This window comes from Vanellus vanellus, assembly GCF_965231255.1.
Source record: "Vanellus vanellus genome assembly, chromosome: 1".
NCBI lineage: Eukaryota > Metazoa > Chordata > Aves > Charadriiformes > Charadriidae > Vanellus > Vanellus vanellus.
In genome coordinates this window covers 52,366,471-52,392,895 of record NC_138905.1, presented here as the reverse complement: position 1 = coordinate 52,392,895, position 26,425 = coordinate 52,366,471, and the positions used below count along the sequence as shown (strand labels likewise).

The following is a 26,425-nucleotide window of genomic DNA, read 5'->3' as shown; positions in this document are numbered from 1 at the left end:
TCCTGGTTTGATTTTATTTATAAAAAGGCACTTCACATATTGCTAAAACTCTGATAATGTGCTAGTCCTTTTAGTTTTTCTGTTAGAAGGATGTATTTCAAGGTGGTTAGCATGAGTAAGCAAACGTTCTTTATACAATGTTTATCTGTTACAAATTTTATAATTACATATAGTATCTTACACCATTTATTTAGAAGAAAAGATTCATGTTCAAAATAATAGCAGGTCTTCATACAATACTTCAGTGATGATGATCTGTCATAAGCAACACACTACCTGTAGTAAGTTCACGCTAATAAAATTAGCGGTGTAAATCTTTCAGAAGTGAGTCCTCAGTCTTTTGTTTTCCTCTCGTAGTCTCTCAATTTCAGCTACTAAGCTTTCATTTACAGAATACCTTTCAAGTAAAGCATGCATTTCATTCTAGAGAAAAAGAAAAAAGCTCCAATCAGCAGCTATAAAGTTAATTATTCCAGTTTTAGACTACCAATTTTCTTATCCCTTTTGAAAATTAAATAACCTAGATAATACTGTTTTTAGAAACTTTTGATAAGAAAAGTAAGAAGTTTTTTTTTTTTATGCTGACATACAGTATTTTGATCATTAATACATTAGTGAATATTTTATCAAAGGATATTTTGCACTTCTTCAAGATGAGAATCTACTAATGCAGGTTCCATTAAAATGTTCAGTACCGAGACAAGGTCTTTTTAATGTAGATCAAAAGAACAAAGATTCATAAAAAGATGAAGTTAAAGAACACAGAACACAGTTCAGTATGCATGCAGTACCTATAAGGGAAGCTTTCTATTTGAATTCCATCTATGTCCTCTTTATCCCAGCTCTTGGTCCTTTCCAAAGGACAGCTGAATTTGTTTTTATAACTTCTGAAATATGGAATTCATGATACCTACCCAATGCACATCTCCCCTTTATTTATCAAGCGTAAACCAGTTTAACAGATTCCAATTCATAGTTGCCCCCACCTTCACATCCAGTCCTCCCTTTCTTGCTCTTAATAAGCAAAATTGATTTTGTTTTGAGAGAAGAAAGTTGGCATGCCTTGGTATTACTCAAAATGAAAACTGAATATACTTCCCACCATGCTCTTTGTACATACCAACTGCATATGGAACTGCTTGATCATCTCCACTTGCAAATTGACAATATCTCGATGACATGCTTCTCTGGGGGAAGAATTTCAAAAGGACAATGCTTAGTTTTATTTAGAAAGCAGTAATTCTCTCCAATCCTCAGCACCCAGAACTCCACATTTCTTCACCTATCACAAATACTGTGAAACATGAGCCTAAGAACCTTTAAGCCATGAAACATACTACTCTACCACTTATTTTCTGGAATACTTTTGGCATGGCATTGACTTTCATAAGTACCATTTTTTTGGTATACAAGACTTAGGAACTTTTCTGTTTAGAAATATAAAAATATATGTGGCAATATGAACTTTTTTTTTTTACCTTGCAAGCTGTAAACTTCTCTCATTTTTACCATTCAAAGCTGATTTTCAATCACAAGTATCGAAGAGAAAGATATTTATCTGTAACTGAAGATACAGCTTTCCAGGACACCACTTTCAGCACTCTTTTGTAAGAGGGCTCAAAACATCTACAGTGATAAATGATGCATTACCCTCAAGCCCACAGAATGCTCCAGATTAATCTACATGAGAATTAGTAGTTGTGTTGTCTGTGAATTGACAAATTCATGTCAATTCATGGACAACTATTCCACACTACAAGAACCCAGCTTGGAAATACCCTCCGAACACTACACTAGTATTCCAGACACAGAGGAAGAACAAGAACAGCTCACAAAAAAACAGGCAAGCTCACACACACTTCCTGAGCAGCACATCACAGTGCAATCATCTGAGGCCAAATACTGTGCTACGGGTACCAACAGCCCCAAAAAGTAAGACGTTTCTTAAGTAGACACACACAGATCTTACTTTATTCTCCTTTCCTAAAACATATAGCAAACCCAAAGGGAATATATTCTTCACTTTCTACTTCCACAGGTTATCATGCTTCAGAACTCCTATTGGAGGCAAATAATCTTCGAGTGTGTCTAGTATAGATGGCAGCTGGCAGCTTAGAAACCCAAAGACATAGGTTATTTCCCAAAGAGAGGAAGAAACAAGCAGCTTTTTAAAACCAAACGAGTTATATATTCCTCCTGGTCCTTTTCTAAGGTCCCTATTTTCTCCCACATTACTGGAAGAGGAACGGATTTCAGGCAAGAGCGATAAAAATCCTTTCTTCAGATTCCAGAGGGTGAAAGCAGTATCAATAAGAAGCTTGCAATGGCTCCCTTCCCTCTTACTGACCTCAGTACAAACAATCTTCTACATTCAGTTTGAATGTATCCACAATTTACAACTGGGAAAAGGGTGAGCAGAGCCTTCCAGCCACTCCAAGAAGTATAGGTCAGAAGAGAAACACAATCTCTGAGGCTCCAGACCTCAGACACTGGAAGTACAAGACTGACAAGCACACCTTCCAACACGGGGATGCCTGAACACAGACTTGAAAAGAAAACACATCTGCAAACACGACTCCATTTTAAGTCATGTGAAAGTTTCAGCTTTTAATCAGATGTGCTATTATCGCCAAAAAATCCCAGGGGAGTTCTACTATAATATATAGTTAAAGACATTTAATAACATTCAATGTATTTTTCTGTTTGTAGACACAGAACAGCCATAGCACACGGACCTACTAAGCTAGTTTTGCATTGCTTTTCGTCATCAAGACAGCAATACTTCCCCTGTCCAGCAATCCTTTTCCCCTTCACCATCTCAGTCGGCCTACTTCATCTTAAGCATGGGTTGGGAAGTGAACCCCTGGATACAACTCCCCTCTCAACTGCTCCATCTCCTTCAAACTCCACTCTAAATCCATGCTAATGTGACTTACTTCTTTCATGACAAGTAGAATGTTAGTTAGGCATCCACAAACACAAAATAATCTGACACCAACCATCACTTACAGAGCAGACATTATTTTAATGTCAAGCTTCACCAGTAGAAATACGCAAAGTATTTTACTTTATACATACCAAGCTAACAACAATCAAAGCCAATACAAGTCAACTGTCTAGATCAAACTCTCCACAACGTCAACTTAAAGAGAAATTTCTCCTGCTGGGACAAGAAGTGAGCAGGGAAGGAAAGAAATCAGCACAAAGCTTCATGAAAGCAGTAAGGACCTCGTTAAGCAGACAAATTTACCATCTGAGTATTCAAGCACTCTTTCTGAAAAGATGTTAGCAAAGCCATGCATTAAAAACACTCAGAGACATCAGTCTAATTAGTCATCGGAGGTATCCAAAATAAATAAAGTTTCATACCTAGATTCCAAGATTAGGGCTATTAATGGTGTCATTTCTAACACACATAGAAAATATGTTAAAGCAGATGCTAAAACTTCTTACTAACAAAAATGTTCTGCATGAATACCAGTACCTGAAGTCATCCATTGTTTCTTGTATCATATTCTGAATGAAGTTTATTTGGATTGATGTCAGAGGTGCACTTCTGCTGCTCCCAATGGTTTCTACTATTTTTTCTGACAATGAACTGGCAACTCCAGCAGTGACAGGTGATGTTATCTTTGGACCTTTATAATTAAAAAAAAAAAAAAAAAACAAACAAAAATCAATAAAAAGGTCATTATAATGGAGTACAAGAGGGTTTGTTTTTTTTATTTGTCTTGAGGCTTGTCAATATTTTATCTCAAGTATTACCTACAAAAAAATAAAAAAAAAAAAATCTTTAGAATGGAGTTTTTTTCAGAGGCAACTAGAGATGTACTAGGAAGGGTAACTGGATTTACAGAAGAATTAAGATTGGATATTCTGTTTTAATGCTAAGGCTATTTTATCGGGTTTCACATCAGTTTGCAATCAACCATGCCTAAAACTGGGCCAAAATGATCAACTTACTTATTGAGGTAGTACCATTTACTGGTAGATCATAAGCAGGATGCGCCTGAATATTCTTCACTAGTTTCTCAGTTGTATCAGGAGTCTTTACAGCAGTGGATGATGGTGGAGGATTTAAAGTTATGGACTCTGTGCTTGACGAGCTCGATTTTGAAAGCTGACAATAAAAATAATATTTTTTTAAAAAAAAATTATCAACTCTACTTAATTGCACTTGAAGACTAAAGTTCTCAGGAATGTACTTTCAAACATTTTTGGTTTCAGGGATCTACTCACAAATCTATGCTTTTCGTTTTCTGGCAAGACATCTTAAAAACTGATTGCAAAAACATTGAAAATTGCCTCAAGTGCGTACGCACAGAAAGGAGTGCAAAATGCAGAGGCCTCTTAATTTTCACATCAAATGTTTTGTGACAAAGTTATAAACATCATTCCTAACAAACTCCGACTTCTCAAAAGCAATACAAAAGGAGCCAGGGTCTCAGCAGAAGCATATCAAAGATAGCTCAAGAAGGAAGAAGAGGGAGATCGAGTACAGGGAAATAAGAGAGGGTGGAATTGACCTAATAAGTGACAAACGATCATATTGGTGCAAACAACTAATGATCACTCTTGATTTTCTAGAAAAATCAAAATATTCCTCAGGCTAGTCCAGTTTTGTTTCACATGAACTTTTGTAACCTGAGCTTATTTAAAGAGAAACATACATTTCTCTTGCATTGCTGAAGGCCAACACACTTAAACTGAACAACATTTTACAGATTTGTCCCAATATTGTGAATAGAGTTGCAAAATAAGACTCACTGGGATGCTATTAAGGATTTTTCCTTCAAGTAGTAGTATTCTGTCAAGATTTTAAAAATACCACTCCTAACAAGAATTAGTATAGCATACCTGCTTTAAGACTTCTTTAGATTCTTGTTTTCCAAGATTTATTTTCTTAGCATCAGTCTCTGGATGTTCTTCCTCTTCTTTAACTGGAGATCCCAGCAGTACATGTAATGGGCTAGACTGTATCCCCTGTGCGCTACTGCCCACTGGGTTTCTTTTTACTGGTAAGGCAGTGGTGAGCTGTGGGAGAAAATCCAAACCCAAAAGGTAGGACTGAAAATCTGGACCTAAAGAGGAAATGGAACAGTGAAGCACACAGGTCAACAAACACACACACCCCCCAAATCAAACCCACAAGTAAAATGCCTGCACACCCACACAAAACAAATTAAAAAAAAAAAATCACCCAAAACTGCACCCCACAAAAACTAAACCCTTAAATCCAACTTACGCTGTCCTTATGAAAGTAATAGAGCATGAAAAGCCTCCCTATATCACTATAAATTGCATAAAGGAAAAACAAAATCACTTTAGGACCATGCTCTTGGATTTCCTGTTATCATGTTGTGTCTTAACACCTCAACATGTTAGACAATTTCCAGAAAAGTTGTTTCAGTGTCTGCTTTCATCGTACATTAAAATTAGCATGCAAGAACCAGCGTAGGCCTCCAAAGGCCCACCACTGACAAAGAAAAATATACTCAAAGTATATTTACCATCTCTTTTTCCTTGAGAATCTTCATTTGCTTTACTTTCAATAACATCTACAAAGTACCAGAACACAAACAAATTAAGTGTTTATTAAATGAAATTTACATCAATATTCTTATCATTGCATTGAGTTAATGATCAAAGACAAATCAGAATACCAAGTAGGTACAGTGGTCGGTAACACACAAACGTCAAAATGTCATGCTATATGCAGACAAATTTTAGTATTAGCAGCTTACCATCTCTGACTGGAGAAAACACATCTCCTAAACTACTTCGACCCAAATCACCTATATTCTTTAAATCAGCACTTTTCCCATGATCCGTTTCTTTAGATGGAATCACATCCAAGCTGCAACTATGGGGAAAGCCTTAAAAGGACAATAACATTCAGTTAGTAATTGACGTTTTCCAAAAATAACATACGTTATCCCTAAACAATCTCACAGCAAGCATGATGCCTGGTAAGTCTAGCAAACACTTTAGAACCTTCTACAGATTCAAGTTAGAGTGTCAACTTTAACTTCCTCATTTGGGCTGTCAATGCAGGTGAATATAACTAAACGCTAAGATGCTTATTAATAAAAATGAGATACAGTTGGATTCCTTTCCTCTTTTTAAAAAGGAGAGTTGTCAAACTGGAGAATGCGCTCATTTTCAAATAAATCTACATGATGGATGCAGCAAATTGATGGTGTATCAGGGGAAATGAAAACTAGTGAACGCACCTTCTGCTAAGAAAGTAACCGCATTTAGATGATCAACATTTAAATCTATTCTGCAAGAAGATAAATCTGCTTCACTGGGGCCATTAAGCATTCTAAGGGAAATTCTATGAAACATCTACTTTAAAGCTTACCTGATGTCAGGATATTCTCTGCTTATTTCTAATATTAGGGAATCAGAGTGGGGTTACAGTTGCAGACAAAAGAAACTTGTTCCTAGACCTTTCCCCCCTCCACCCTCAAGCCCCATCCCTGACTCGAAAACAGGGAAAAAAAGTTAGCTTTTTTTATGCATGGTAACAGGGACTGTTGTTGGAAGAATGGAAGTGTATCTTAAGTTCAAAAAAACCCCAGTAATTATTCAAACTACAGTTTTTAGATGAGGAATACATATAGAAGGTGAATTGAACTGCTAAGATAACTGCCTAAATAATTTTCACCATTTAGTATATTTGAAAACCAGATCAGGACTGTAAGCAAGTCACTATTCTTCCCTCACTGAACTCTTAACTCTAAAAGTGCCTAGGTGTTGTTTGTATAAGTTAAGATCTAGGCAAAGAGCTTTAATACTCTGCAATGCATAAATAAATCTCATATAAATAAATCACCTGTACATACAAAAGCTTTACTTTGCACCTACTTCAATTTAAAAAAAATAAAACTGCTGTTCGTGAAACCTGTAACTACTTCTCTATGTGGGGTTACTTCAAGGGATCCAAATGTGACTGTGTGGATGACTACAATTAATCACGTCCAAGTATTTACATAAACTGGAACTCGAGTCAGGTGTAAGATTTCACTTTTAAATGTATTAATATATCACATTTTCCACTCCTTCAGATGTGTCAGTTGTGACACATACATAGCATTGCACTTGCTTGTTAACTAAGTAAATACTTGGCATACTAAGTGAAACTAGACATGCAGTATCAACCTGTGCCAGAATCTACAGAGGATCTACATGGAAGAAGCATAATACAAAACAGGGCAAAATGTCTTTTGTATATTTTACCCATTCCCAGTAATCTAAATGTAGCAAGTACCTAAACCAGAGGCTGGCTGTTAAAAAGAAGTTTATGGGAAGCCAGCTCAAAGTACACCCAAACTTCTCATCGCATTCTGACTTCATTTATACTTTTGTACTTGAAAATGCCTGTGACAAAAAGCCCCAGTCCACTTATAAGCTGTACAAACAGATGTTTTGTTGTTTTAAATGTGCTATCAGGTCACTTTACTGAATGCCCCTTATTTCTCCAAAGTTAAACCCCGTAATCAGGGCCTAGAAGAGTTTTCACAGGACAAATGAAGTTTGTGGTCTCTCATCCATTCCCATTTCTAAGTTTAAAGACTGTATCTTCTGAAGTTTATAAAGGTCTTTACTTCTAAAGTGAACACTCAGTTTAATGAAAAATATTTGTTTTACTTGGTAAGATTTTATTTTCTTAAAACATTTGTTTATTATGCATGCTCCTGTTTAAGGGGCAACAGCCATTACATCTTCAAATAAAGATAATAAATCATATATTTTAACTGAAATAAAATTTTCCACACCATTCAGTAATGTTGATTAGCAACACTTTTTGCATACATAGGAAGCATTCTGCTTCACCTCGTACTTCATTGCATACCCAAGGGAGGTCATTAATACACATCCCTATGGACTGCAGTGGCTTATTGCCTAATTACTGTTGCTAAATGTATTTCTCCTTATTTAAAAAGGGAGGGAAAAAGTGCTGTTGCATTAAAATGACTTGAGGATTTTTTTTTCAAGAATCAAACTAACAATGTTACTGATTTGACCGTATTTTCAGTACTCTTGAATTAAATAAAATTAGGAGTACATTTCACACAGTGGCAGAATTTTAGAATAATGCTCAGAATTATTATAAAGAACTTGTTAATTTCAGAAACATAAATAGCAAGTACAGTTATACAACTAATCATACTTGCAACTATATTTAACATCTTTCCTACCATGTGATATTGGAATCATGCCTCACACAAAAATACAGTTCAGTTCTCACTTGGGGTTTTGGACTAGGGTTTGTTTTTTTTTCTGTGTTTTGTTTGGTTGTGGTTTTTTTTTTTTTTAGATGAGGTCTGTTACTCCTGTTTTTTTAACAGAATTACAAGCCATTAACTCTGCATTCCACATAGACACTGCATCAGAAAATAAACTATGTGTATAAGGATAATCCACAGGAAGTCAGAATGCAAGAGAGAGCCCCCACAATATCACCATAGAGTTTCCTCCTTTAAATTTTAAATGCAACTTTTACTTCAAGTCCAGAATTTTAGACTCCACGTGTCTAAAGCTTGTAGTAGGACCCAATTCACTTCCCACAGTCTCATACTATGTCTAATGCAGTAGGGCAGGGAAAAGAAGTTGCAGATGTGCACACACATACACACAGTTCTTCCAAACAAATGCCCTTCCCTCAGTGAAATTTTTATACTGTAATGCTCAAGACATGAAATATTCCTTTTATCTTCTACATTGTGAGAAATATGATTATAAGAGCAGGAAGAATGCACTACCTGTTTTCTCCTGAAGAACCTCTCCTCCCTTATTCTCATTTGGCAATGTCAGATGAGATGAAACTGTTGCTGATGCTTGAGAGGCAATGTTTTTGCTGCCAGTATTTTGAAATCCTCCAAGATTACTACCAGCTTTGACTTCTACTCTTTTGGATACAGGTTTATTTGAAGAACCCGTAAGGTTAGACTGAAGATAAAAATAGAAGAAAGCAAGAGAAGTTTTAATTCTTTCAGGTAATAGTAAAAATATAAGCAGTATTCTTTCTGTTTCAAAATACTAAAAAAAATTCAGTTCAAGTTGCAGTGGTTGCCTAGGAGATAGGCCTTCACAAATTTAAAAAAAAAAAAAGTGACTTCAAAGAATATGGGAAACATCTGTATTATTACATGAATACATATAATAATGTATGGACCTGCAAAAGAATAGCAACAGAACTTAAGGTAACAAGGGAGTGACCTGGCATGAGCCAGTTCTGATCCTAGGCTTAGGTATAGGAAAAATAAGAGATTACATTATTAGGGACTCCAAATTGTAAAGGAATAGTCAACCACCAGCAGCAAGTGTGATAGAAGAGGAAGAAAGTCTCAGAGTGGTAAAGAATCCATTTCAAAGCTTCCCTCCGTCTCCACTGAATGGATACATGGGGTTTCTGGATGCAGTAGAGCCTAATTCAGTCTTGGAAGAACCTCTTAAGCCTTCTCTATTATTTAATCAACTTTTCCACTGTTTATATGTGCCTGCAAAAGACCACATATAAGACCATGCAAAATACCTCAAGACGGGCAGCTGTGTGTCTTTGCCGTTAGAGACCTTTCTGCTACTGCCTACAAAGGAACATAAGGTGCCACACCACAAACTAATCTGTATTGGCAGCATATCCACACCAGGAAATTTAATACTAAAGTTTCACTCATTTCTACACTGAGGCTAGGAGTGGGGGCAATTCCACATTAAAACCCCCTAAAATAGCACTTACAACTGAGCAGTTTATAATTTCTGTGTTGCTATGACCCACTTCTGTTGGCATCTATAATGCTTAGAAATTGAACATGAACATTTTTTTAGAACTTAAACTTATGCTTTGCTTTCATTAATCTGCACTTTGAGCAATAAACCAGAAAGCTTTTTTACCTTGGAAAAAGTGCTACTGGACTGAAGACGTATGCATTTCACACAGCCTTTGTGAGCAATAACTGTTTTTACTGGTGATGTCAGTTGTCTTAAGTCATACTGGCAGATTTTTCCCCGGGAACATCCTACAGCCAAAGTAGTACCGTCAGGCATGAAGTCTACTGTTGTCAGAGGAAAATCAGCTACTATTGTTGTCAGTAACCTTCAAAGAGGAGGAAGGACAGGATAAAGAAGCTTGTAGAGTTCAAAAGTTAGACTTTTCAAAACATAGCATCTAAGAAAAAAAAAAAAGTATAAAAGCTTTCATAATTCAGCTAGAGGTCAGTAGTTCCATTTCCCCAGTGCCAAGTAAATTCAGTGAAATATCTCACAGAACAATGGATTAGGCTTATACTAAGTGTTCACACTTAACAAATTAAAGACTGCATATCACAGTATTCCCCAAAAGATTTCACCAGGACAGGATCAAATTCCTTTCATAATAGCAGTTCTGACACCAACATTATTTACTGGTATCACCATTTCTAGCAGCAATTATACCACATACACCCTCTAACTTCCCAAGCCTATCAACTCTAACCTTGCCATAAACCTAGGAAGAACTTCAGGTCCTAGTTTGCATCCTCTACTACACCCCTCCAAACTAGAGCCAGACTCCTGCTTTTTTTCAGCCAGAGGGAAAGCACAACCCACACTAGAACCACAGTCCCATGACACCACTCGCCATCCTACCCCCTTACTACACAGCCCCATCACCTACGCCCCATCCTTCCTGCTTTTTCAACCAATACTCTCCCATATTTAAGGCTCACTATCTCAGCAACTCTGTGCACCACAGTTATGTCTTGTATCTCAAACTAGAAAAGCAGGCAAGCTGAGCTCAGGTGGCTGCAGGTCCTCACAGGCTGTAGTGCCCCTCATAGAAGCCAATTGCTCTGTATCGACAAGAAAAGCCCATACACAAGCACTTGGGAGTGGTCACTCATAAATAGCGCCTCAATTAGTCCCCACATGCCTTGGTTTTTTTTTACTGTTTGTTTGGGTTTTGGTGTGTTTGGTTTTTTTTTTAATAAAAAAGCAAAATGGACTATGGGACACGTTCTCCAGTAGCAATATACCAACCACTTCAGCCATTCTGAACTGGGTCTAAATTAAATATTTCGTGTCATAGTTAGGCATGTTATTTCAGTTTATAAAAACCCAATAAGGATCCTATAAAACCACATGTCTTTAATATACTCACTTTTTACTTGAAGTGTCATAGAGAATAATTCTTTTATCCAAACCTACAGTTACAAGCAGCAGCTTGTTGACTGGAGAAAAGCAGATTTCCGAAGCTGGTGCTTTATGAGTATTTTCAAAATTATGATATGGGTTCTGGCTATTTACATCCCACAGAGTTACATTTCCACTGTCAGAAACACTGCCTAGCAAGGATTTCTTAAAGGATGAATACTTCAAGTGTCGAATAGGCTGTAAAACAGACATAAAAATGAATTGTAATATCACTATTGAAGACTATTAGACTCTTCAATTATTTTATAAACACACAAACACATTAGGAATACAGATGTTACATTAAGGTATAGTATTTTACAAAGGCTGGCCACTCTAAAAAATACAAAGCAAAAAGAAAAAGTATTCATTTTGCATTACAATGCCATTTTTGCTGCCGGGGGCCAGACTTTTTTTGTGTGTGTGTACCAGTATGGGGTACCATATGGGCTGATTAGCAAAATGAAGGATAAGGAAAAAAGAAAATGTCCAGAAAAGTTTCTTGATTTTTCAGCTAGTATCATGTCATCATACACACTAAAAAAAAAAAAAACCCAAACAAAAACCACACAACACATCTAAAAATAAAGGAGTGAAAAGCTACATTATTTCATTGATTGGTCTCCTGCCAAGAACACTAAACTTAAATCCCCTCCACTGATTTGAAGTACTTGGATACAAGCCGATTTGATAAGACACTCAGACTCCACAGTTATGCAAGTATGGAGGTCCTGCAGAACAGACTTCACCCTGCAAGCTAGGACCACAGAAGAGGATAATACGCCTAGCTGATCACTTGTAGCCTTCTTATCACAGATCCATGTAATACAGGAACATAACTTGCCTTTCAGAAGCAGGTAAGTATTTTGTTTCCACCATATTGCTTCAGAGGATGTTTCAGAACCTCACTGCTCTAACACTAAATGACAATACTCAATCTCCAGATTAATTTTATTTTATATGACCCGTTTGCACCAATTCACTCCTGTGACAATAACACCCTTACACATAAATTGTCCTTCTTTCCCTTGGCAATTTTCAAATCCTAGTCTAAAAAGAAAAGCCTCAGTTGTGACCTAAGTCTGGTACCTTGAATTCTATACTGTCGTAGTTGTTCCCATGTCTATTATTTCAATTGTTTTTGGATACTGACACAATCCTCTTATGGGCAATACATTCCAACCATGTCTCATCATAGGTCTACTTCTCATAACCATTACTGAAAATATTAAACAAGATTAGCTACTGATAACCCAAACAAGTATTTTCTTTCAGTATTACCTACTGCCTTCTTTCTGATAGCCAATTTCTTACCCATCCTCAATTCCTTTCTAACCTCCATCCTCTCTCATATTTTCTCAGAAGGCACCGAATCAAGTGCTTTACTCGAGTCCAGACAGATGAGAGCCATTACGTTTTATTTGTCTGAAAATGCTCTCAAAAAGCTATTATATTATTCTAGTATAGACCACATTGCAATGCACTGTACTGGATTTTATCCTATTTCTCTCTTTACCTTCATTTTAATGGAGATATGCATTGGCTCATACGCCTCCAACATAATTTCTAGCATTTGTATTGCATGTCTCACTGGAAGCCCAATTGCTCCACAAAGAAATGGAACCCTCAACTGCATACTCAAATAGGACAGAAGATGACTGTTAATAATTAATATGGTCCTCTACAGGACATGATGGAGACATTTTTATCAGCATTTTTCAGTTTACTTACAATTAAGAAATAAGTATTGAGAGACTCAGGAATAACAGCTTCAATTACATACATGAGCTACACAGGAAACGTGCCCGTCCCCCACAGGTCTCTCAATTCTTCACCTCCGTATACCTTCCTTACTGCCCTGGCATCTGCTCATGCTCCACTTTCTCCCTCCTCTGTCCTCCTGACCACCAAGATTACTCTCTCCTAGCTCTCCTCAACCCTCCCTTGCTGTCCTACTAAGCCTCCCATTTCCTTTTCTCATTTTTCTTTCTAATCTCACAGTCCCAGGGCAAGTTCTCCATTTTCCTTCCTATACGTACTTTGCCCGTATTACCTCTGTTCCCCACTTCGCATTGAACTCGTGGTGTTTCCTCACAGCAACTTTAACAGTTTAATTTCAGGTTGCTGATGAAGGTGTGAGGAAGCTCCTATTCACTCCTCACTTTCACTGAATTAGGTTAGCAACAAACTTCACTTGTAACAATGCAATTGCTAGATCAGTCTCAAGGAACAGAGGCACTTAAATTTGTGCACGCTTTTACGAGACAGTCAAATGCATCATATTGGCATCCCTGACAGTACGCTACATGTCCAAGTTTCAAACTCTTGCCCAGGCAGCTGAAGGCTTGAAAGCACCTTGTTTCTGAAAGGCTGCTTGACAAGACAAATCCAAAACATTTCTCCTCCCAGAAATGAGTCACTTAATTTGAAGTTTTCAAAAAAACCAAAAATTTATCTGAGAAACATCTGGGTGAAAAAAACCACAGCTTTAAACTTAGCACAGTCAGAAAAACTAGACAACCAAGCTTCATACAGGAACGTATCAAGATGCAGGTGGTCAAACTGCATCACTTAAAATAAGTCTTAGCTATGTTTTCCTTATTTCCCACCCCATCCATAATCAGAGAGCAAATTAGAAACTGTATTTCAGAATAACAGGCTTCATGAAGTAGTGTTCTGTCTTTATCTTTAAAATATTGACTCAATTCTAGATAAATTTTATAACACAACAAACAAAAAACCAACATGCTATCCAGAGTTCACTGGGGTGAAGTTAAAACACACATACAGCCACTATGAAAGCTGACCAATATATACATAAAAATATCTTTTTTTGTGACCCAGTGCTGCAAAAGAATGGGACTCCTTGTACAGGAAGAGATGAACTATTACACTTGATCAGATATTTGAGTTATTTAGTCCTACACCATATGTATCAAAGTGTTTGATACAGAAGTTCTGAAAAAGTTAAAAAGGACCCCTCCCCACCCACCACACGAGACAGGATAATCTAATGCTAGGCATAAGTCTCTTCCCATTAGTTAACACCAAAACTTATCTCCTTTATAATATTCCTTTCGCTGTAATTCTCAAATTACTTCTCCAGCCTTCTCGCTCTGATTTCCAGGATTACAAGGATGCTAAAATCAAAATTCAACATGATCAACTGTGTGTTCAGAGAAAATGTTACCTTTTATGTAACCGAATTTAACATTATTGTTTACCTGTTATCCTTTTATGTTGTGTCATTTCGGGAAGAGTCTATTTTCTTCAGTTCATTTCTTTTCTCTTTACCAGACTTCTTATCTACTTCTAACCCCTCTGTACCCCTGCCAATCCTAATTCTGTAAACTTTTTTTTGAGCTGTCACACATACTATTCTAGATCAGATTCTAACATCAGTTCTTGATTTCAATACATGTTTCTTTATCTGATTTCTTATACTTTATGTTTTTGTCTATCTTAGTGACAAGAAGCTAACACATAGTCACAGCCTTCACCAAATAGTCTTTAAAAAAACATTGATTTTTGCTTGGCGTGATGAAGTCACACAGAACTTCAGTAGTCAAGTTTTTCTCGAAGAAGCTGAACTCATTTGTCATCTCCTGTCCCTTTTCTTAAGTTATGGTTTAGAAACAAGAGTTTTGTTACTCGGACTTTGAATACTAGGGCCTCCAACTCAGCCTAGGTGAAAATAGCCTCAATAGTTAGTTCCTTGGCCTTTATACTGCCAGAAATAGGAATCCCACACCTAAAAAGGGCACACAACCCATATAATTTCACTGCAAGGTTTATTAGTTAAAAGAAAAAATAGCTAAGGATGTGGGAGACAAGTTAGACATTGTTACAATTCTGAAAAGAAGCCCAAGAACTTTCAAAGGTTACAATGTCATCCACAGAATCAAATGGCAAAGGTGTGGGACATGTTTCATTGGGAAAAATCTGGCTAGGCAAGCTTAAGTATCTTATCTGAATTGGATCTAGGGGGATATTTAAGAGACTTGCTTTAAGTCAGCATAGCCGGTCACTAGGGGAAACTCAAATACGCTTAAGTAAATGTCTGAATAGAAGTGGGAAGGGCTCACCTGTTTTCTAATGATTTTAGTCACTAATACTAAAATCATTTCAAGATTATTAGGAATGATGCAATTATTTGGAAAGAGCCATGTTTTGGAACTAACCTGTCAAGACTGAGGAAAACAAAAAAAGCAAGTTTCACTACATCTTAGTAAGTACAATTCCTGATGATCTCTGGAAATTCTGCACACGCAGAACTACCAGAAACACGTTTAGCACAAGGTGCTGAACCCACACAGAGAAAATGAAGTCCTCTTTTGAACATTTTACCAGTCAATGCAGCACGAAAAACCATATACATCTTTTTGCCTCAGCTCTGATTGGAGTACATTTTCTGTAGAAAATAAAAGTACATTTTATCTTTAAGCTTCACAGAAAGACAGACAAACAAGGAACAGTGCTCTTCAGAAAATGGTCAGTCCATTGCTAAGAAGGACTTGTTACACTTAGGGTTTTTTCACCACTGGAAAACAAGTGAAAAGCCCAAATCTAAACCAAAAATAGTCTAGCATCACCTTATTTAAACATCATACAGTTTCCTAATCTCTTTCATACCTTAGTGAGCTTTATAAGTGAGAAGGCGGATGTAAACACAGTTGACAGCCTTCAGCTTTTAAAGTCATTTCACTATATGGAGTGACCAGAACTCATCACACTTCTTTACAAATCAGCCAGCTGTTCAAACAACTAAACTAAATCCTGTTGCTAGGAGAACAGCACCAGGCAGTGAAGACTTGAACAAACATTATGTTTCGAAACAAACCTTAATTCATCCTCACAACAGCAAGCAGATAAGAATCTGGTAGTCTAAATGAATACCAACAGCAAAGACAAATTATGGGATCTGCAAACAACTCTATGCAAGAACTCAACTCTAATAAAGTACAAAGGTGTTTCTAAATCAAAAGCAATTAACGGAATATAGGCCAAAACTCACACGAAAAGAAAATTGTTTGAAGTCACAGAAAGCACTGCAACCTTGGGCTGTTTTACTACTTGTAGAGTCCATACAATATCAGAAATTAACTGGCAAGGAAACTACATTCCGTCATGCCAAATCAAACAGAGACAAGCTAAATTTTTATAAGGTTAGTTTGACCTCACATTCCCCAATTATAAACAAAATTACTAGGGAGTGGTGACCCTTACTAAGCCAGACAGCTAGTGCCAGGATCACGCAGGGTGTGTCTATTCAAGCTTACTGTTAGAAAACTGAACTATAAATCGAGTAAAGGCTTCTTAAATTTACCAGAATTACACAAGTCTTCAGATATTTGCTTCACTGCACAATTAATCCTGCAATTCTCAACAAGTACCAATTAAAACCCAATACCAAAAATAGAGCTATTTTTGCACATAACAGCAAAATAGGATATAAGCTGATAAACTGGGACATCCAAGTAGCCATCCCATTACACAATTATAGCTTGATTCCATTTTAAATTAAGGCTGCAGTCAAATAACTGCCCCCCTTTAGAAAACATTATAGACCCTTTAGAAAGTGAACAGTAGCTCTGTGCTTGCAATTACTTTAACACTTCAAATATCTTTATCCATCTTAAAGGTCACTCGGCTTTACAGTAGGCCTCGATTTCATCTGCCAAAATAGTTATTCATTGCATCGCTTATTCCTAATCACTTTCTGGTGCAAAGCATTAAATATATCAAATATATCAAATAGGTTGATGCAAATCATTCTTGTAAGAATTTTTTCATTTTCCCCACTAGTCCCCACTCTGGATATTCACCAGCCATGGATATCCCTGTAGCTCCTGCCTCATATCCATGTTTTTCATAAGATCATAACAATCAAATCAGAAAAAATGAGCTGACTACAGCGATGGATTTTTAAGATCAAACCAAAAATGAAGTACAATTTTACTTCAATATAAGCATGAGACTATGGTGATGGATCAAAGACACTGCAGCACCTAAGAGCAGAGACAGTTTCAATTTAACAGAGATTTTTCAACAGGAAATATACCACAAGTCTTAAGATTCTTCATCATTATATTGTTCATGCTAGAAGGAGAAAAATTTAACTTCACACTCTATCTGCAATCTAGAACTTGAAAAGCTGTTACAGTAACAGAAAATTACTATGTCACAACTTCAGTATTCCCTGCAACATTAAAGGTCCGGCCAAAGTAACAGTTCTGCATCCCCTAGGCAGCTTCTACCTCAGTAAAAATGACTCAGTAAAAAATAAAAGAATGCCTAGAACACAAACACTTGCCAGTGCCTAAGACAACATTCACATTAAGAATACACAATGTAACTTCTGATCAGAGAATACAACTTATTTACTACTGCAGATGCCCTTATAACAAGGGAATTCCCCTAATGATACCCACCAATTCTCTGATATGTTTTGGGTCTGCAAAAAGGAACTGCAGTGGAAGACTCCACCAAAGCCCTTAAGTAGTACACATGCTTTGTGTTTGTCTTTTGCACAGTTTTCCTTCAAACTAGTTATCCAAAATCTCACTTAAACACCTAAGTAGGTAATATAAAAATCTCATTGCTTTTCTCTTTGAGCAGTTGTGCGATTTCAATCTCCAGCTTAAATAAATTTGTTATTTCCAAATGCAGGCTTATATTCAACCACAATGTACAGATTGCTCTGTTCAGTTGTAAATCTGATTGCTTTGGATAAGTCAAAACCCAGGCTACGTGATCTTTCTTCTTTGCAACAATACACACTGAGTTGCACATTGAAATCCTGCTTTGGTTTGTAAAGCTGACTGGTTTTTGTTCAGTCCCGAGACGTGTAGAAATTTGTTCTTGAGGAACCAGAGTCTACAAAGTAAAATTTGCTGTAACCTCTATATAAGTAAAGGTACTTGAGAAATCTGTATTTCAATGTTACCTATTATTTAAGGCTAAAATACACACAATGGTCTGTTTTTTCCTTTCCGTAAGTGCACTCTTAAAAATTAAAAGGAAACAGATTAACGAAACCTAAAAGGTCCTGATATGTATTTTCAACTTCTAAATACTGTGAATTAAAGCTTCATACCTGAATGGAACTTAATAAAGGTAGCCTACCTGACGGCTGCCATAACCAAAGGGAGTACTTGATAAATTGGTGGTAACACTGTGTAGGATAATTTCACCACTTAAAGATCCAGAAGCAATGTAGCAATCATTCCAATTATATGTAATGCACGTGACTTCATCTTTATGATCCTGGGGGGGAGGGATGTTAGAGGGAGAGGGTTAAAGACATTCAGGATAACCATATTCCTTCCTAATTTGTGCTTTTGCAGAAAAACTTCAGCTTGATGGTTTTTTTCTGACTATCTGTAACATTTTAAAAGATTATTTGAGTTATTACAGAATATCCCACAAAACAGCAGCAGAACATACTGAAGATCAGCCATTACATTTTAACCACTGATTGTTTTCAGAAGATTGTTTTAATAAATTAGTAAAGATAATGCTGTAATTATATACAATATTTTAATATGAAAACCATAGTGATATCTGCCACAGGTGTCATTAATGTGATTTTACAAGCAAAGTCTTCCGGAAACAAGTGGTATTTGAATACACTTTCTGTTAATCTGATGTACTACTGCCAACTTCCCCTTCTGTCACTTTTAGTATTAACACGTATATTTACCAAATAGTTTTTCAGCATAGTCATTTGCAATTGTGTTTTTCTGTAAGCAATATGTAGGGAAGACATTTAAGCACTTGTAGCCCAAAAAGGAGAAAAATATATTTAAAGTATTGTATTAGCTACTTAGTAGTTTTGTTTCAAACTGTAACTTTAAGAGTCCAAGAGAAAAAAGAATAAATCAAAGTTAAAGTTTTATAGCCTCTCTAACGGTGGTCCTAAATGAGGGCAAATCATCTACTGAAGGCATCATGGAAATATACTAGACCATCCCGAGTTTTGTGCATCATAACAAGGTTTTAGAGAATTCAGACTGGATCAGTTAGAAGACAACCACGTCCCAGCTTTGCATAACATGAGTTCTATGACAGTATTCTACAACTACAAATGTGTTTTCTTGTTTGACATGTCAGAAAGAGCAATTATCTGAAATGCTGCCCTTGGAAAAAATCCCCATCAGAGAATATCAATAAAAATTTGCAAAATAAGAAACCTATTCTGAAAATTTAAACATACATTATTATATAATTGTACTCCGAAGACATCGAGTTAAGTATGCTTGTTAAATTAAATTTGCTATTTACAGCACATACAGAATTCAAACCTCAACAAGACATACACGCGTGCTAGCTCCTATCTATGAGTTTGATCCTACAGATATGTGACTTAGAGAAAGTGTATTTTTTACGGTTGGCAGCAAAACCTGAAGTCATGAAAGCTTGTTCTTTCAAGGTGAGTTTGTTCTTTCTCAAACAGACTCACCTTAAGGCTACGGTAAACCTTTCTGGATTTCAGATCCCAGATGTTAACTGTGTTATCAAGTCCTCCACTCACAATATATGAAGAATTAGAATTCAAGCTCACGCATGTCTGTTTTCCCTGATGGAGAAAGGAAAAAAAGTATCTTGAAGATAATTAAGGGATTTACTCAAATCTACTTAAGAGCATATTGATGTGTATTTTCATTTTCATTAACACAAATAGTCCCACTGACCGCTGGAAGTATTAGTACCCTACAGTCATTTCCCATCAAAAGGCATTTGAAGTCCAGTCCAGATAGGACATATGTTTAATATACTTTAAGACCTAAATACATTAATTAATAGACTCTCAATTGCTCACATTTCTCATTTCAATTTTTTTTAGCCTCTTTTCCTTCAATATGCATTTTCCCTTTAAATTATAGCTCCCCAAAGAGCAATTGTAGACACATTCAGGCACTGAGTTTTAAAAAGAAACCGCTAAGTTCAGGAAAAAACTCCTTAAAAGAAAATCAAAAAGTTGCCTAAGTCATATACTTCACATTCCCTAAACATTACAAAGAATATTATAGCAGCAAACCTCATGATTTGGTAAAGTGATTCTTTTTAAAATAATCATTGAAGTACAGCTTTTGGAAAAAAATGTCAATCTTAATGATAGACCTACATCGAGGACAAATTATTATTCAGTTCTATCACGTTGAAAATTCACTTTTAAGTTCCTGAGATTTGAATTAAGAAAAAACAAGTCCATCTAATTATTGACATGGTAAAATTGGAAACGATTGCATTAGTTATAGATCAGATTTAGTGAAATCTCCAGAACAAACACTCCACCTTTGACAGTGTTTGCTTCAGCAACCTAAAAGCCCGGTTTGAACACCTTTTCAGAAAATTTCCAGTCCAAATTAGCATTACAATAGCTGTCCAAGGAGAATAATTAGAATGGTTTAGAACACTAACAAGTCATTCAAGTAACCATGTCAAGAGACTCTTCTAAAACTAAGTCCGGCTTTCTGAAGAGTTTATAGTGCCGTGTTTCCATTTAATAGGAAAAAAAAAAAACCCCGACCATAACAGAAGTTCTCCTATTTCATGTATTTCCAGAAGCTATCACATGTACACTCCAAGAGCAACCATTACATAGACTCATATTTTTCTACGTACAATTCACAGGCATGAGTAATACTGACAACTGAAGTTGGAAAATGAAGTTCAAACTTGAGCTCTGTTCCATTGCCTACACATTAGATCAAATCTGAACCACTGACTGCCTCGGGCTATCCCACTGAGGCTCAACAGGCACACTGCCCTCGAAGAAAACTATCAGACAAATTTGTATTTTCTTACTGGTAGAACTATTTTAGAAGCACTATTACCCCCACTCTTTATATGTATTTAACTATACACAAGGAAATGTTTTAACATACATATCATAAGTCTACCAATACTAAAATTAAATTGATCCCAATATGCCAAACAAGTGTGACAAAAACAGTACACAAGGTGGATGGGGTGGTGGGGGGTGGAAACAAAGAAACCAAACCAGGGAACAGCATTAGTCATACTTACTCCTTCAGCTATTTCAAAGAGTGGAACAGGTTTGGTTTTACAGCTTGAAACAACTATTTTATCACCAGCAGCGGAGGCAGTAGCTAGGTATCTATCTTAGTCACAAGTTATGGACCATAATTGTATTATACTGGTTATTAATAAAAGCAACAGTAAGTTTCCCTTACTGAACAGAAGACAGATTGGTTAAACAGTCTAAAGTACTATACCTTGAAGGGACCTAGAAATAGAAACATAAGGCTATTTTCTAAGCCTTCATTAAGAAGCTCTCGCATTAACTACAGCCTCTACTTCCCAATACAATGCAGAGCAATTTCTTCCAAAGAGAAGAGAAGAAATATCTGGCACATATTATTTAAGAGCTCTTTACTGCTAAGGCAGTTTATCCGGTCTACAATTTTGTTTCCCCACTTCCCCTTAGTGATAAATGGGGGCTCTCACTTGAGTTCAAGAGAATGTCTGTGGCTGTTAGCAGATTTAAAGAACAGTCTTGTTCATGGCAACTGTAAACTACTTCAGTATATAGTTTCTACAGTACAGTCAATGTTTGCTAATTTGTCTCCCTCTATACTGAGGGAAGAAAACCAAAAACCCAAGAACCACCTTTTATGACACCAAGTACCGCAAAGTATAAGAAAAGCCTTCAATATAGAACGACAGAGCAGGGAAACTGCCTCTGCACCACCACCAAACTAATCCAGTAATCATTCAGATCCATGTCCTGTATGTCTTCAGGTCAATGCCCATTGCAATTTTATATTTGGTTATTTAAGAATACAAGGTTAATTGGATGGATTTAACACCAAAGAACTGGTAGGCAGATTAGTGCTTGCTATTTCTTTCATTATTTTAATGCATCATTTTAGCTTACGGAATTATGCAAAACAAAACCAAATGCTTTACCCCTAACAAATTAACAAACGTTCAAAACAATATAAAGTAAAACACTTCACTGTTTCAATTTTGGGAGGTGAAGAGGAGACTAGGGGGAAGAAAGCAAGGCATGGCAAGGCAGCCTGTCTATAGCTAAAGTTTACTAAACAACACATATCTATATAATTTATACATATATATCTATGCTTCAATTTCTCTGCAAGCTCCATAGCTAACACGTTCATTTGTGCTCTGATTGCTTTAACTTTTTTCTCAGGATTCCCCTTATTTGCAGACTCTGAGGAGAGCCACATTCAGAACTTGCAGGACATAACTGTTTATGTGCCAGCATCCTGTCCTTCTTTCACGTCAAGATGTCTCTAAAAACACTGCAAAGAAAACCAGTGCCTACAGAGTAAGAGGTAAGTGTACACTATGAAAGACTATCAGAACCAATGAGAAGCTGAGCAAGAATAACAAAACAAACAAAAAATCTTTCATGACTATTTTCCTCTCTACACTATGTATAGAATTTTACATTAGCAATTGCTTCATTCGACCTTGTCAGTAAATTAAGCACTGCCTTGAAAGTGCATATTGTAATCAACTATTGAAGAAACAAATGAGTAAGCTTTACAGTTGGTAGGCAATCCAAGCATATCATAGTCATTAAAAAAGCGTTAGCCTCCTAAAGGAAGAGAAAGTTCTTCAGAAGCATTTACCAGCATGAGTTTATTTTTTAAATCACTTCAACACAGAGATCCACAAAATTTTCTTCACAATATATACAAATCTTTTTATGCAAGACCTCAAAACTGCATCAGACCTGTGACTTACAGACACTTCAATAAAAAGAATTCGCTGAAATTTTACAGAGCACCCATAAAACTATGACTGAAACTGCAAAGGATACTGTTGCTGGCCCAACACAGTGAGCTGACTGGATGTGGGGGTGTATGTGGGTTGAACTGCTCCAACACAGTTAGAGATGAGGAATCCCATATTTTAACATCATCTCCTGATGAAGCAAAACGTATGCTTTCTTGCATGGCTGCACCTGTTTTTGAAGAAAAAAAAAAATACGTATACATAACAAGTAAAAACATAAAACAGGCAACTTCACAAGTCACAAATAATAATTTCATCGATATGATTTAATACTGTTTTCTTGATAACCAGGACATTTATTTTGAGAGTTACATATTTAGTACCGTTCAGCTGAATATACTACTGAAAGCAGCAGACACTCCACACTTTTGTTACTTGAATTCTTGCAGGAAACGTATGGTTTCCTTTTCACAAAGGAAAAGCTATCCCCTCTATGGTATCAAGAGACTAAAATGATGCTTATATCTCCACAGAGTTTACAGTACCCTAACACGAAGGCGGGAGTATTTCAAGGACTCCTTTCCCACCAGTAGATGGGGATATACAAGCTAGAATCAAACCGACTGTTGCAAGGGAAGGCTGGAAGCTTGGACCTAAAGGACTCGCTCCAGCGCTCATCTTGCCACCCTACAGGAGACGTGAGAATCCATTAAACTCAAAATTTAACAGTAGAATACGAGCGACGATGAGTCACTTTTCAGTGCAGCTTACACAACATTAAAAAACAAAAAGACCACCAACAATAACGTACTATTATTTGTTTTGACTGACACCGTTGTAAGAGTTAAGGCCAGGCTAACCCATTCCAGGTTTGTAAAGTTCATTCTCAGCTTTTTACTCCGGGTAATTTTAAAATAGGAACAAACAAGGGCTCAAAAGGTAAGCCTTCCTGTCACCTGGAGGCACAACCACCCTTTAGCCAAAAGTTTCCGGGACGTTTCTTCATCGCTCTAGGCCACTAATTTTCACTGCCGAGGGCGTTTAAGCACATAACACTGCCAAAATTACTCGGGAAACTCAAGGTCCACAACCGCCTTCCCCCGGCCGTTACCCAAGCCACCAGCCCTCGGAGCTGCTCCCCGCTCCCTCCCTGCTCCTCCCGCCTCGCAGGGGGCTCCTCTCCCCGCTCCGCACCTTCAGCCCCGGAGGCCGCGGGACGAGCCACTCCGCGCCTCAGGCCATCGCCATCGCCACCGCCACCGCCCAGCCCCGGCCCCGGCCCCGGCCCCGCTCCCGCCAAGGCAGGGCCTCGCTGCGGGCCGCCACCGCGTTCCGCACCTTCCCCCGCCGCCGTTGCCCACCTGGCAGGGCGGGCAGCGGGCCGAGCCCGAGACCCTGCCCCTTTCCCTCCCGGCCCGGCCCGGTGCCTCCTCAGGGATCGGGCCCGGCACCCGGCGCCGGCCGTCCCGATTGGCTCAGACCCTCCTGCTCCCAAGTTCTCTACGGGGTCCGCCCGCACTCCCGGCCAATGAGCGGCGCCCTCCCGCGCGCCCTCCCGCACGGCCCGACTTTCCGCGCCGCATCCAACTTAACAGCCCGTCCCAACAGCCCCCGCGCGCCGCCGCCGCCGCCTTCCCCTCCCCCGGCGGCTACGGTGGCCCGGAAGGGGCGAAGGGGCGGTGGGGCGCGCGCGCGCGCCGTTGGGTCCGTTGCCGGCGGCGAGAGGCACCGCCCGGCGTTGAGGCGGCACCCGGGGACGCTCCCGCCCCGGGGCCGGGCAGGGCCCCTGCGGAGGCCTTGCCTTGCCGGGGCATCTGCCTGAAGCCTGGCCCAAGCCCGGGTGTCTGAGGGGGGTCTCGGTGGTGGCGGGGCCAGAGGTTTGGCGGGTCGCCGTGCCCAGGCGGAGGAGCCGCCCGGTTGGGGCCTGCGGGGAGGCGGCGTCCGTTCGGGGTGGTGGCGGCGGGTCGGTAACCAGTGGGGAGCCGTTCCACGGACGCTGCTGAAGGAAGCTGGAGCCGGCCACGTCCGAAGCAGTCAGTCCTGCTCTCTGCCACCGGCTGGTCTGGGTGACACCGGATCCGGTATCTGCCGCCTTGTAAATTGCAACCTCGGAGGAAGGGCTGTGTGCTCAGCATTGAGTACAGAGCATCCGGCACAGCCAGCCCGCTCCTTACCCTTCACTGGGGCATCTTGGTGACAGATCATCATAAATAACAGTAGTAAACACTTTCCGAGCAGAGAAGTTCCTGAGCCTGCCAACTCAAGACCGTTTTTAATTATGTTCACAACGTACCTATCTGTACCCCATTACACTTTATGTTTACTTCCAGTAACTGATGAAGTAACAGAGAATCATTGCAGCTGTACCTTGACTTAGAGTACAGCTGTTATTCTAGTCATGCTGAATTTTGTAGGAGGGATTTTTTTTTTTCATCTGGTAAATCAAAAGCTAACATTTCTTCAAAAGTAATATGTATTTTCATGGTCTTTGCTTTCTAAACCTAAATAGAAAATGATTTAGTTTTTAAAGGGGTATTAGACAAGAAAACTGTAGCAAACCTAAATGTTTCTGTAGAATTCTGGTTTCAAATGAGTCTTTACCTTGTGTATGGCCCTCAGAATCGGTAGGTCTGAAATGCTCCATTCACTTCCCTTTGCCAATGGAGTTTTGATTTTCCAAGTTCATTTCAGCTGTAATCTGTACAAGTGAACTCAAAATCAGGGAAGAAACTCACGTCACTGTTACACAAAATGCCATTATTACTTCCCTACAGCAATGAGGACCGTGTCTTTATTGCATCTATTAATCCTCATTAACCAATCATTAGTCATATCTATCATCTGTCTTCTCAGATATCTGAGTGTTAGGGGACCTCCAGCATTCCTACAAGTCTTCTGCCCCCACTCCACTTTGCTGTCCTAATTTGCTTTTAAACCAACCATGTTTCACTTCTAAGGCCGATACTTGTTATTCTGTTCTGTGCATCTTCAATTCACAGAATCAAAAGCTTTTTCTCTCCTCTAACAATATCCTCTGGCTTTTTTTCTTTATCTCCTCACTGTGGAGCATAACTGCATTTACAGACAGGCAGGTGAGTACCTGCCTTCCACGCCCTGAAGCCTCCAAGTTGAGCAATTAGAAATTTTCGTTTTTTTAAGTAAACACGACCAGCATTTTTTGCTCCATTCTGTTGCACCCCCTCAATTAAATCAGTTTTCCCTGCTGCTAGGACCATTGCTGGCGCTTCTTTATGCCCATGAGTGTGCTGTGTTTCTTCTTGGTATTTATAAGAAGTCACTGGGACATCTTGCTGTATCATCTTTGGGGAAAGGACAGCAGCAAGAAGCTCAGTTCTTGGAGCAGAGCAGTACTGTCACTGAAAAGGATGAGGGCCGCCTGCGCAAGGCAGGGCTTTCCGAGCAATTGTGCAAGGCTGTAAAAGAGACTCCCCAAGAAAGTTCCCTGACATCTGAGACAGACAGATCTGTTTTGGGGGGAAACTGCCTTGCAGGTGGA

General features: G+C 38.4%; 1 protein-coding gene across 2 annotated transcripts; it reads right to left on the bottom strand.

Moving 5' to 3' along the window:
- Nucleotides 1-24,481, bottom strand: NEDD1 (NEDD1 gamma-tubulin ring complex targeting factor). Of its 2 annotated transcripts, XM_082479580.1 has the most exons (15): nt 24,247-24,481; nt 22,994-23,137; nt 21,208-21,302; nt 19,637-19,753; nt 18,301-18,441; nt 11,144-11,373; nt 9,901-10,102; nt 8,769-8,955; nt 5,745-5,876; nt 5,511-5,558; nt 4,858-5,081; nt 3,964-4,120; nt 3,485-3,638; nt 1,121-1,187; nt 1-423 (listed from the first exon to the last, which is right to left on the bottom strand). In XM_082479580.1, the coding sequence occupies exons 2-15, from the start codon at nt 23,127-23,129 to the stop codon at nt 319-321; spliced, it is 1,995 nt and encodes a 664-aa protein (XP_082335706.1). In that variant the 5' UTR covers nt 23,130-23,137; nt 24,247-24,481; the 3' UTR covers nt 1-318. The 2 variants fall into 2 exon arrangements, with proteins under 2 accessions (XP_082335706.1, XP_082335705.1); XM_082479579.1 differs by lacking the exon at nt 24,247-24,481 and having other exon boundaries at nt 22,994-23,410.
- Nucleotides 24,482-26,425: the final 1,944 nt, after the last annotated feature.